The sequence below is a fragment of the Tamandua tetradactyla genome, chromosome 8, assembly GCF_023851605.1.
Source record: "Tamandua tetradactyla isolate mTamTet1 chromosome 8, mTamTet1.pri, whole genome shotgun sequence".
NCBI lineage: Eukaryota > Metazoa > Chordata > Mammalia > Pilosa > Myrmecophagidae > Tamandua > Tamandua tetradactyla.
The window spans coordinates 78,231,765-78,244,789 of record NC_135334.1 but is presented as its reverse complement, the minus strand read 5'-3'; the positions used below and the strand labels follow the sequence as shown (position 1 = coordinate 78,244,789).

At 37.5% G+C, this 13,025-nt stretch overlaps 1 protein-coding gene and 1 long non-coding RNA gene across 2 annotated transcripts in view; one reads left to right on the top strand and one right to left on the bottom strand.

The window, feature by feature from the left end:
• The window catches only part of LOC143644596 (uncharacterized), an 83,543-nt gene that overhangs the window by 29,506 nt on the left and 41,012 nt on the right, over positions 1 to 13,025 (bottom strand). The window lies entirely within an intron of this gene.
• Positions 3,863 to 4,810, top strand: LOC143643573 (olfactory receptor 52H1-like). Its single transcript, XM_077112187.1, has one exon. The coding sequence runs from the start codon at positions 3,863 to 3,865 to the stop codon at positions 4,808 to 4,810; it is 948 nt and encodes a 315-aa protein (XP_076968302.1).

The window sequence follows — 13,025 nt, the reverse complement described above, 5'->3', positions numbered from 1 at the left end:
AGTTCATATTTACATATTGACAGTTATCTATAAATTGCCTTCTATGCCTGGTTTATTTAAACAAAATCCAATCAAGGCATACATTGGTTTTTGTTTTCAGTTCTTGCAGGTTTATTCTAATCCAGAAGGGTACTTTCCCTTCCCTTGTTTTTAGTGACTTACTGTAAAGACTAGACTGTTTTGTATTTGTTCCTACATTGTGGATTTGTCTGATTGTAAAACCACATACCTGAGAATTAATGCATGCCAAAGTGTGTGCTTGTGAATGTTTTTGGGTGTTGAATGAACGTCTGCTGTATTTGGGTACGGAAACTTAAAATCCAAAGAGGGATTCCCCCTCCACTTTATATATTAATAAAAGATGTCCTCAGACAAGCTGCGAACCTGTGTCTTAAAGCATATATTTTTAAGGCAGCTGATGCCATATGTTGTTGATTGTGTGACTAGCACAGGAGAGGGGTTATCATATGAAGACTGAACATCCTAAAAATGTCTCTAATGCTCGGCTCCTCACTAGAATATAGAATTGAGGTGAAGGTATCTGAGCTGGAGAACACAGATACTTAGCATATGTGGAGGCCATACTATGACACGCTGTCTGAACTCTGGACCATGTCCCCAGAACCTAGAACACGCGAATTATGAATACATTCTATAGGATGGTTTCTGTTGCTAGAAGAAAAGTGCTTTTACTAACAGATAATAGACAAATGGAAAAAATACCCTGTTTCTCTTCTGCCAAAAGCAGGATAGAGGAGAAACTCAGGCTTGGTCTGGTAGATGAAAGCTATAGGGAGTTTTCTTATTTCTTAAAAAAGTGGTATAAAGGGGCTTAGGTGAAAACTTCCATGATTGTTGGCCTTGTCAAGTTAAATACTGAAGGATGTAGTTATCACACATATCATCCTAAGAATGTTACTTGAAGTTTCCAGCCTTACTTCATGGCGATATGCAGAGCAAAAATAGCTTTCTGTATAGTCACAATAAGGGCTTACTAGAAAATAGAGAGGGTATAGGACTTAGTATGTACAGGAGAAAATCCATTTGTAAAGATTTTTGGAATGTACAATGCATGTGAATCTCCAAGATTCCAGTCATGAAATCTCTTATGTTTGTTCTAGTTTGCTAGCTGCTGGAATGCAACATACCAGAGATGGATTGGCTCTTAATATAAGGGGATTTATTTTGTTAGTTCTTCAGAGGAAAGGCAGCTAACTTTCAGCTGAGGTTCTTTCTATGTGGGAAGGAACAGGATGGTCTCTGTTGGCCTTCTCTCCAGACCTCTGAGTTCCAACAACTTTCCCTGGGGTGATTTCTTTCTGCGTCTCCAAAGGCCTGGGCTGAGTTACGAGTGCTGAGATGAGGTATGCTGTGCTGCTTGGGCTGTGCTACGTTGAGCTCTCTCATTTAAGCACTAGTCAATTAAGTCAAACATCATTCATTGCAGCAGGCACGCCTCCTAGCCCACTGCAGATGTGATCAGCAGATGAGGTTCACATGCCATTGGCTAATGTTTATAGTAACAGAACTAGTTGCCTTCACCTGGCCAAGTTGACAACTGAATCTAACTACCATAATGTTCTTCTGTGTTCTCTGTCTGGTTTGTATGGTATGTTTGAGTGCATGTGTGCATGTGCATGTGAGAGAGAAAGAGCTGTGATGATTTTACTACTGTGTACAATTTTTTGGGGGGGGTTCAATTTTTAATTTTTAATTGTTTTTAAATACCAAAAAACACCAAACAAATGCAAACATTCTTATTTTGATCATTCTGATCTACATATATAACCAGTAATTCACAATATCATCACATAGTTGCATATTCTTCATCATGATCATTTCTTGGAATATTTGCATCTATTCAGAAAAAGAAATAAAATGAAAACAGAAAAAATTTACATATACCATACCCCTTACCCCTCCCTTTCATTGATCACTAGCATTTCAAACTAAATTTATTTTAACATTTGTTCCCCCTCTTATTTATTTTTATTCCATATGTTCTACTCTTCTATTGACAAGGTAGATAAAAGGAGCATCAGACACAAGGTTTCCACAATCACATAGTCATGTTGTGAAAGCTGTATCATTATACAATCATCTTTAAGAAACATGGCTACTGGAACACAGCTCTACACTTTCAGGCAGTTCCCTCCAGCCTTTCCATCACATGTTGAATAACAGGGTGATATCTAGTTAATGCATAAGAATAACCTCCAGGTTAACCTCTCAACTCTGTTTGGAATCTCTCAGCCATTGACACTTTGTCTCATTTCACTCTTCCCTCTTTTGGTTGAGAAGGTTTTCTCAATCCCTTGATGCTGAGCTCAGCTCATTCTAGGATTTTTCTCAATCCCTTGATGCTGAGTCTCAGCTCATTCTAGGATTTCTGCTCCATGTTGCCAGGAAGGTCCACACCCCTGGGGGTCATGTCCCACATAGACAGGGAGAGGGTGGTGAGTTTTCTTGTGTTGGCTGGAGAGAGAGGTCACATCTGAGCAACAAAAGAGGCTCTCTTGGGAGTGACTCTTAGGCCTAATTTTAAGTAGGCTTGACCTATCCTTTGCGGGGTTAAGTTTCATATGAACTAACCCCAAGACTGGGGGCTCAGCCTGTAGCTTTGGTTGTTCCCACTGCTTGTGAGAATATCAAGAATTCAACTTGGGGAAGTTGAATTTTCCCCCGTTCTCACCATTCCCTGAAGGGGACTTAACAAATACTTTTTTATTCACTGTTCAAATCACTCTGGGATTTATCAGGGCATCACTCTGGACAAACCCACAAAATTTCATGTCTTACTCAAGGTTCCATGTAATTATGGTATTCAGTTAAGCTGTCTACATAAGCTATATTAGGAAATGCACTAGTCAAAGTATAAATTTTGCTATGTGTAAGATTTTATGTGGATAAAATATATGAGCATAAATTGTGCTAAAGAATGTAAGCATGGAGGAGAGTATGTTTAAATTGTAATTGTTAAATGTGTAGGTATTTTAGAGAGCATGTTTCTTGGGGTAGAGCAGCTTTCTTGGATAATATGTGTTCATAAGAACGAATTTCTTATAGACAGAGATCTTCACTGATAGTGTTACTAAATCAAAAGTATTAGGATATTATATACCTCTAGTTCAGGATGTTCAAAATTTTTTCTTTGGAAGAAAAAGGCAAATGATCCTTAGTTGTTGAAGTGTTTTCTAGTTCATGTTTGTGTTACAAGTGGTACCAATATAGTACAACAATTCAGTTAGTGTTTGTTGAATGCTATTCAATTTTAGGTGCACATAAAGGAGCATTGAAATCACAACTGCAAAGCCACATCATCTGGTAAACTTAAAAAGAATGAGTAGTTGCCCTGAATAAGAGATGCATATCCCAAAAATAACAAAGTAAACATATCTTAAAGAATAATGATCATAAAGGCATATAAATTATAATCTATCAACCCATGCAAAAGTATGCTCTGTAATAAGTTATCTTGTATCAAGGGAGAATGATTAATAAAAAAAAGGGGACCATAGCCAGTTTGGAAGGCTTGAAATTTCACTGAAGACCAGATGGGTTGGTCAGAAAAGAGAAGAGCCCCTCTTTAGGTAGAATGACCATTACATTGATTAGTTCGAAGGAATCCTGGTCCACAAATGTTGTCTGCCACACTTTTTATTTTTTGCATGGTCAGGCACCAGGAATGCCATCATTTTTAATCTCAACATTTTTCACTCTCAACTGAATCCTACTATAACTAATTATATGGTAACCCTATTTAGGTTTAATAATGTTGAGTGATCGGACATGAGACTCTCACAAATGGCCTTATCTATGTCTCTGTTCTCAGGTCCAAGAACTTGTACCTTCCCAATTTGCAATGATCTTTTTCAACATGAGCAGATACAGCTCAGGTCCTTTCATTCTGGTGGGGATCCCAGGCTTGGAACAATTCCATGTATGGATTGGGATTCCCTTCTGTGCCATCTACACTGCAGCTGTTGTTGGAAACTGCATCCTTCTCTACCTCATTGCAGTGGAACGCAGCCTGCAAGAACCCATGTTCTTCTTTCTCTCCATGCTGGCCATGACTGACCTCATCTTGTCCACAGCTGGTGTGCCAAAAACACTCAGTATCTTTTGGCTTGGGGCTCGAGAAATCACCTTTGCAGGGTGCCTTATACAAATGTTCTTCCTCCATTACACTTTTGTTCTGGATTCAGCCATCCTGATGTCCATGGCATTTGATCGCTATGTGGCAATCTGTTCTCCCTTGAGATACACAACCATCTTGACCCCCAAGACCATCATCAAGATTGTTGTGGCTATATCCTTCCGGAGCTTCTGCATCATCCTGCCAATTGTATTCCTGTTGAAACGACTGCCGTTCTGCAGGACACACATCATTCCCCACACATATTGTGAGCATATAGGTGTTGCTCGCCTTGCCTGTGCTGATATCTCCATCAACATCTGGTATGGCTTTTGTGTTCCCTTTATGGCAGTCATTTCAGATGTCATTCTCATTGCCATTTCCTACATCTTCATCCTTTGTACGGTTTTTCATCTCCCTTCTCGGGACGCCCGCCAGAAAGCCCTTAGCACCTGTGGCTCCCATGTCTGTGTCATTCTCATGTTCTATATCCCTGGATTTTTCTCTGTCCTTGCCCATCGCTTTGGACACAATGTCTCCCTCAGTTTTCACATTATGTTTGCCAACCTTTATATTGTTATCCCACCTGCACTCAACCCCATAGTCTATGGAGTAAAGACCAAGCAGATCAGGGATAAGGTCATACTTTTGTTTTCTACCAAGAGTCCAGGTTGATTGTCCACTAGCCAATGGAAAGAGTAGAATAAGTCATAGCATATATGCATGTAGTAAAAAGCGATCAAGTGCTGTTCAAAGCAAGAACTTCCTATAGCTGTTTTTGAGTACCAAGAAAGTGGTATAATCTATATGAGATGATTTTATCAATAAAAATAAATCCTTCATGACTTCTTAACTTGTGGAATATGGAATTGCACAAGAAGGGGGTGAAAGCAGACAGCTGAATTATTCTAAATGGAAAAACCAATAGATTTGCAGCTAGAAGGATAGGAAAAATTGCCTTAATTAAAACCAAGAGAGACTTATGAACAGAGACTAAAAAAAAAAGCAGATCAGTGGAAAATTTATCATTTAAGGATGAGAAAATGGAAAAGTAAGGCATTTATCATAACATTTAATTCTAAGCATCATCCATTATTCACTTCACTGTAATTCCCTTTAAATGTCTCAACCCAACAAAAGTTGTTAATCTAGTACATTGGGTTTTAGCCCCATGCTAAGGAACAGGCTCTCAGAAGTTTCTTGATGTGCAACTCATGGTGCATGTGTGTGTTCCTTGTTGTTTTCCCTACAACACAGTAGATCAATATCTAGTTTATGTATCAAGTGTCCAAGGCATATTTTATTTGAAAAATAGTGTACTGACAAAAAATATATTTTTGAAAATCATCAATTCATTTGGAAATGCTTATTTAGTACCTGGTATAATCCAAATATTATAAATATTCCTGATATCAGATAGCTTTCAAAGAGTCTATGTTCTGGGGATATTGGTAATAAGAAGCAGGAAAACAAATAAACTAATTACTTTAAAATAGTGATATAACCCATGAAAAAATAAAGCAGAATGATGTGATGGACTACAATTTGGGAAGGAGGATAATGGCACATTGGCTAGAAAATGCAAAGATACTGAGGCTTGAATCAGTTGGACATGAATTGAGGACAGAAGCGAGAGTGGTGTGGTTAGAATGCAGGGAAGAATGTGTCCAGGGAAAGAGGTTGGGTAGCAGGGTCAGAGCCTATGAGTCTTGTCTTATCCAAACTTTCTAGGATGAAGAAACTGAATCCCAGACAGTGAAAATGATTTGTCCAAGCAACTCAGCGAGAAAGTTACAAATGTGGGGTTGGAAAATAATATGCAAACTCCCAATTCAGTGCTATTTTCATTGAATGTTGCTTTGTTCTTATAAAAACCAAATCCAGAAGAAGAAAAATCATCTAGTAAGACAGAGTCTGTGGTTTTCTTTTTGACTTATTTTTTCTGTTGTGAATTGTTATTGTATTATATTAAGCTACATTCAACTTGATGAATATTCTACTTTCTGTGCCCTTGATAAAAAAAGGATACTGTATGAGATGACCTTTTCCTTTCTTTTCCTCTGTTTCTTTCTACATTGCTGAAAACATGGATGGACCAAGAGCTGATGATTTGAAAGATTATTGAAGGAAAAATAAATAATACAGTCTGAGCTGAGATAATTTAAAAGTACATATTCTTTTCATTTTACTGGGAACTGAAACCCATGATTACTCCCAGACATGCATGAATGGCTCCCATGAGAACACTTGGCCTGGGAACAACGAACAAAGGAGAACTGTTTCCTGGGCTTTTCCTTCCTCCAACCCCAGTCCTTGGCCCAAAGGGCTGTCATGATTTCTTTTACCTTCCTTCCCCCAGAAGAGTTATTTATTTCTATGGCTTTAACTATGGCCTCTTTACTGTTAACTCTAGCTCTTAGTTTTTCTACGTTATTTTCCTCATAAATTTCAGTGTCTGCATCTCTTGGGTCAGCACTAAGGTTAAAAGAAAAATGCAGATGAACAGGATTCGCAGACTATAAAATGCTGTTCTAATACTAGCTGTTATGTTGCTACTTTTACTAATTAGTGCTGCCTTTAAGACATCTCAGAATAGGTGTCTCATTATCACCTCATGAGTTTATCATTGTCCTTTAAAACCTTCTCTCCTCTTTCCTGTTCTTTTCAGGGACACTTTGGGATTAGACAACAGGTGTGCCCAGTTGTACTCTTCCTCCAAGATCAGATTCATGACCCTGGCTGCCAGCAGCTCTTTCTGATAAGTCTGGTTACAAATGTTCTGTCTCATTCAGACCGTGAATGAACTTACATGCACTGGTTTTGATTCAAATGGAATATTTGAAATGGAATAATATCAGCAGTTAACTTTCCTAAACATGAACTACTTCTACTATTCCTCACTCCTTTGTGCAAATTCTCCGTCTCTTATACTAGTTAGTAAGACCCTAAAAATAAGGGAATTGTGACTTGTTTTATTTTCCACCCCTAGAATTTAGTATAAACTACAAAATAGTATCAATGAATGTGTCCCTAATACTCTTTTTCAGATTTTCCACCTCTAACCATCTTTTAGTTCTTTGTGTACTACTTCCTGTTGCTTCGTGGATTTTTAACTCTGCTCTCTGCCCATCCCATTTGCATTAACTTAGGCCAGGCATTGCACATCAAATCTAGCCTAGATATTGCATATATGCTCCATGTCATCTCCAGTGGACAACTGGATGTAGTTTTTGTTGTAAGAAGAATAATGAGGCTATGTTAGGGGTTATCCAGAAAAAATAATGGAATAAACTTAAAATGTCTTCCTGAAAGAGAAAAGGAGACAATTGGAGGTTTTTATGTCTTGTATTAGTTATTTTGAACCTAGGTTAAAATATATTGATAAATCATTTATCCACCATAGTTTCCATGCACTCACATTCACAAAATACCTGTTATATGCAAGAAAATGCATATAAACTGGGAGCTATGGTGTGGTTGCTTAAAAATAAACAGATAGCTTACCATAAGGAAAAATCATATAAAAATAATTTACACAGATAATTTCAAACTTACATATTGCAATGATTGGGGTAAGATTTTACGAAGTACAAAGGAAGCATATTTAACCATTCCTGGTGAGTCAAAGAAAGCTTCCTGGAAGAGTTCATTCCTGCCATATATCTTGCAGAATACAAAGAAGTTGAGCCACAAGTATAATTGAAATGAGACATAGCAGCTAGAAGGAATTATCTGAGCTTATTGTCCACATTGTATTTAAAGACCTACAAGTGTAGGGTGATGGAATAATCTTCCAAGTTGATGGTGGTATTGCTCAGAGTAGTGGCAGTATTTGCGTGGTGAGGAATATGGTAGCATATTAGCCAGTCTTCAGAGAACGGACCAACTGATTGGAATATTGGTAGATGAAGCTAGTAAACTATCTCACAGCTTGATGCTATTAGTGATTTGTGAATTATTTTATTTTTATTTTTATTTTTGTATGGACAGGCACCAGGAATTGAACCTGGGTCTCTGGCATGGCAGGCAAGAACTCTGCCTATTGAGCTATCATGGCCCACCCTTGTGAATTTTAATAATTAGGCACACAACTCTTTCTACTCCATCTTCATACTCATTTAGCAATAAGCATAGGTGTTACACAGATGGATATAAAAATATGAACTTTATTGCTGGTAGTGCTGAGTTTAAGAATGTGATGTGCCATATAGTAAGATTGTCTTCTTACTACCTATTTCCAAAAGTAAATTTTGGAGGGCACCCAAGGGTCAATGGTGAGATCTGCAGAACATCCATAGTAACTCATCTGTCTACAGAAACAAATTATTGTATCATAACCCTTCAAAATGTAGATATATGTAGAGAGAACCTTCTTAAAGTGTTTATGATGAAGAACTAGATTTTTAAAAATTCCCTAAAACTCCGTATTGACATTTTTGAAAATTTCACAAGGACAATAAAATAAAGTATAAATATACATAAAAAATGGAAGCCTCATTTATTAATATATTAAAAAGACATAAAATGAGAGAGAGCAAGCCAAGATTGTGGCTTAGTGAGGTGTGGGATTTAGTTTGTCCTTCAGAGCAGCTAGTAAATAGCCAGGAATAGTACAGAACAAGTGCTGGAACCATGTCAGTGACCAGACACACAGTGTACCCAAGTCTGAACCAAGTGGACCAGCTGTGAACACCCCCAGAACCATGAGACCCCGAAGCCATGGTGGCCAGCACCCCACCCCCACAGGCTGCTTCCAGAGGGGAAAGGAAAGAGAGTTTACCAGCAGCAGGGGCTGAGCGCAACCAAATTCCAATTGTGGAATTAATTCACAAATTCTGACTACTAAAAATAGGCCCCCAGCTCAGCTGAACCTTGAGTAAAAGCAGAGGTCACCGGTTTTTGCCCTGGTGCAGAGGGGACAGGGTTGACGGAAAAAGAAAAAAAAAAGCAGAGGTTCTTTGGATCTGAAAGGGTCTGGGCCCTGAAGGAAAGGAGGGGGCACATAGGACCTGTAGATACACAGAACAATGAAGCAACTTAAGCTCTTGATTGGCAAGCCCAAGGAATGGGGGTCCTGCTCTGAAAAGGGTTTTTCTTTTTCTCATTTGTGGCTGTGTTTCTATGGCTTGATTACTCTTTGGATACAGCTGTAAGGCTTCTCAGGCTCCAACTGTCCCAGGCATAGGCAGAATTGAGCTTGTTTGAGTGTTTGTCTGGAGCCTGTGTTTTCCCCAGGAGAGGGGTGAGGTCCAGCTCAGGTGGAATCCCTCCCCTCAAGGAATTCAGACCCCAGGACCTGGAAAAGCAAAACAATTAAAGCCAGCCTACAACCTCTCCTCTATCTCAACCACACCCCCAGCAGGGAGAGTCTGCTGAAGTTAAAGGCACCATATCATCTTATGCTGGTGGGACCTGCAGGCAGAAAAGCACCACATATTGGGCAGGATAGGAAAAATGCAGAGTCCAGAGATTTCATAGGAAAGACTTTCAATCTGTTGGGCCTCATCCTCAGGGAAAACTGATGCAGGTGACTCTTTCCTCCTAACAGGAGACCAGTTTTGTGTGGGAAAATCTGGCTGGGGTCTATAATACCTAAGTAGACCCTCCTAAGGGTGGGGTGGGGGGGTGGAGGCACCATACAGGCAGGACAAGAAACGAAGAAACAAGAACTGAAAAATTCTGATCTGTTAAACAAAACCTAAGCAAGAGGACTAGAATAAGCTGATTGAATGTCAAGGAACAGATAGTCAACAAAATCATCCAGAAAGAAAATCTTAGGTAAAAAAAAAAAAGTGAGAACAATCTCCATAATAAACTAATTAAGGTAATTAAGTGCCTAGATGCCAGCAAAAAATAATGAATCATATGAGGAAAATTGAAGATATGGCCCAGTCAAAGGTACAAACCAACAATTCAAATGAGATACAGGAGTTGAAACAATTAATTCAGAATGTTCAAACAGACATGGCAAACCTCATCAAAAATCAAATCAAATCAATGAATTGAGAGAAGATACAAAGAAGGCAAGGAATGAACAAAAAGAAGAAATCAAATGTCTGAAAAAAAATGAGAACTTATGGGAATGAAAGGCACAGTAGGAGAGATGAAAAAAAAACAGTGGCAAACTACAGTGTTAGATTTCAAGAGGCAGAAGATAGAATTAGTGAACTGGAGGATGGGACATCTGAAATCCAACAAGCGAAAGAAAATATAGGGAAAATAATTGAAAAAATATGAGCAGGGACTCAGGGAATTGAATGACAACATCAGGTCCATAAATATACATGTTGTGAATGCCCCAGAAGTAGAAGAGAAGGGGAAAGGAGAAAAACTAATGGAGGAAATAATCACTGAGAATTTCCCAACTCTTATGAAAGACTTAAAATTACAAATGTGTAGAATTCTCAGCAGAAACAACTGAGTCAGGAAGACAGTGGGATGATATAGTTAAGATACTAAAAGAGAAAAACTGTCAACCAAGAATTCTATATCCAGCAAAATTGCTCTTCAAAAATGAGGGAGTAATTAAAACATTTGCAGACAAAAAAATCACTGAAAGAATTTGTGACCAAGAGATCAGCTGTGCAAGAAATACTAAAGGGAACAATAGAGACAGATAAGAAAAGACAGGAGAGAGAGGTGCAGAGAAGAGTGTAGAAATGAAGACTATCAGTAAAGGCAAAAAGAAGAAAAATTAGATATGACACATAAAATTCAAAAGGCAAAATGGTACAAGAAAGTACTCCCCATACAGTAATAACACTAAATGTTAATGGATTAAACTCCCAAATCAAAACATAGACTGGCAGAATGGATTACAAAACAGGACCCATCTATATGCTGTCTATAGGAAATGCATCTTAGACCCAAGGATAAACAAAGGTTGAAACTGAAAGGTTGGGAAAAGATATTGCATGCAAATAACAATCAGAAAAGAGCAGGAGTAGCTATACTAATATCGAACAAATTAGACTTCAAATGTAAAACAGTTAAAAGAGACAGTTCATTCCTTGCCTTCTTTATATCTTCTCTCAATTCATTGATTTGATTTTTGATGAGGTTTGCCATGTCTATTTGAATATTCTGAATTAATTGTTTCAACTCCTGTATCTCATTTGAATTGTTAGTTTGTACCTTTGACTGGGCCATATCTTCAATTTTCCTCATATGATTCATTATTTTTTGCTGGTGTCTAGGCATTTAATTACCTTAATTAGTTTATTATGGAGATTGTTCTCACTTGTTTTTTTTACCTAGGATTTTCTTGCAGGATGATTTTATTGACTATTTGTTCCTTGACATTCAATCAGCTTATTCTAGTCCTCTAGCTTAGGTTTTATTTAAGAGACAACAGTTTATTATATATTAATAAAAGAACAATTCAACAAGAAGTTACAAAAATCATAAATATTTATGCACTGAGCCAGAATGCTCCAAAATACATGAGGCAAACACTGAAAACACTGAAAAGAAAAATGGACACATCTACCATAATAGTTGGAGACTTCAATTCCCCACTCTCATCAATGGACAGAACATCTAGACAGAGGATCAATAAAGAAACAGAGAATTTGAATAATATGATAAATGAGCTAGACTTAACAATTATTTATAGAACATTGCACCCCACAACAGCAGGATACACCTTTTTCTTAAGTGCTCATGGATCATTCTCAAGGATAGACCATATGCTGGGTCACAAAGCAAGTCTCAATAAATTTTAAAAGATTGAAATCATACAAAATATTTCTCAGATCATAAAGGAATGAAGTTGGAAATCAATAATAGGCAGGGAGCCAGAAAATTCACAGATATGTGGAGGCTCAACAACACACTTTAAGCAACCAGTGGGTCAAAGAAGAAATTACAAAAGAAATAAGTAAATATCTTGAGGAAAATGAAAATGAAAACACAACATATCAAAATTTATGGGATACAGCAAGGGCAATGCTAAGAGGGAAATTTATTGCCCTAAATGCTTATATCAAAACAGAAGAAAGAGCAAAAATCGAGGAATTAACTGTCCACTTGGAAGAACTAGAGAAAGAACAGCAAATTAACCCCAAAGCAAGCAACCCCAAGGAAAGAAATAATGAAGATTAGAGCAGAAATAACTGAAATTGAGAACATGAAAACAATAAAGAAAATCAACAAAACCAGAAGTTGGTTCTATGAGAAATCAATAAGATTGATGGACCCATAGTGAGGTTGACAAAAAGAAGAGAGAGGATGCAAATAAATAAAATCTTTTAACTGTTTTACATTTGAAGTCTAAGAGGAAACGTAACCACTGGGCCTACAGAAATAAAGGAAGTAATGAGAGGATACTACAAACAACTTCATACTAATAAGCTCAAGTAAAAATAGATGACCTCAACAAACCAACCACAAGTAAAGAAATTGAATCAGTCATTAAGAAGCTCACCAAAAAGAAAAGTCCAGGACCAGATGGCTTCACATGTGAATTCTACCAAACATTCAAGAAAGAATTAGAATCAATCCTGCTCTAACTCTTTAAAAAAATTGAAGAGGAGGGAATGCTACCTAATTCATTCTATGAAGCCAACATCACCCTCATACCAAAGGCAGACAAAGATATTACAGGAAAAGAAAACTATAGACCGATCTCTCAAATGAATATAGATGCAAAAATCCTCAACAAAATTCTTGCAAATCAAATCCAGAAGCACATTAAAAAAATTATACACCAAGACCAAATAGGATTCATCCCAGTTATGCAAGGATGGTTCAACATAAGAAAATCAATTAATGTAATACACCATATCAACAAATCAAAGCAGAAAAACCACATGATCATCTCGATTGATGCACAAAAGGCATTTGACAAGTTTGAACATCCTTTCTTGTTGAAAACACTTCAAAGGATAGG

What these genes read in the sequence shown, in the direction of transcription:
- LOC143643573 (XM_077112187.1), top strand. Translation starts at nt 3,863, where the DNA reads ATGATCTTTTTCAACATGAGCAGATACAGCTCAGGTCCTTTCATTCTG.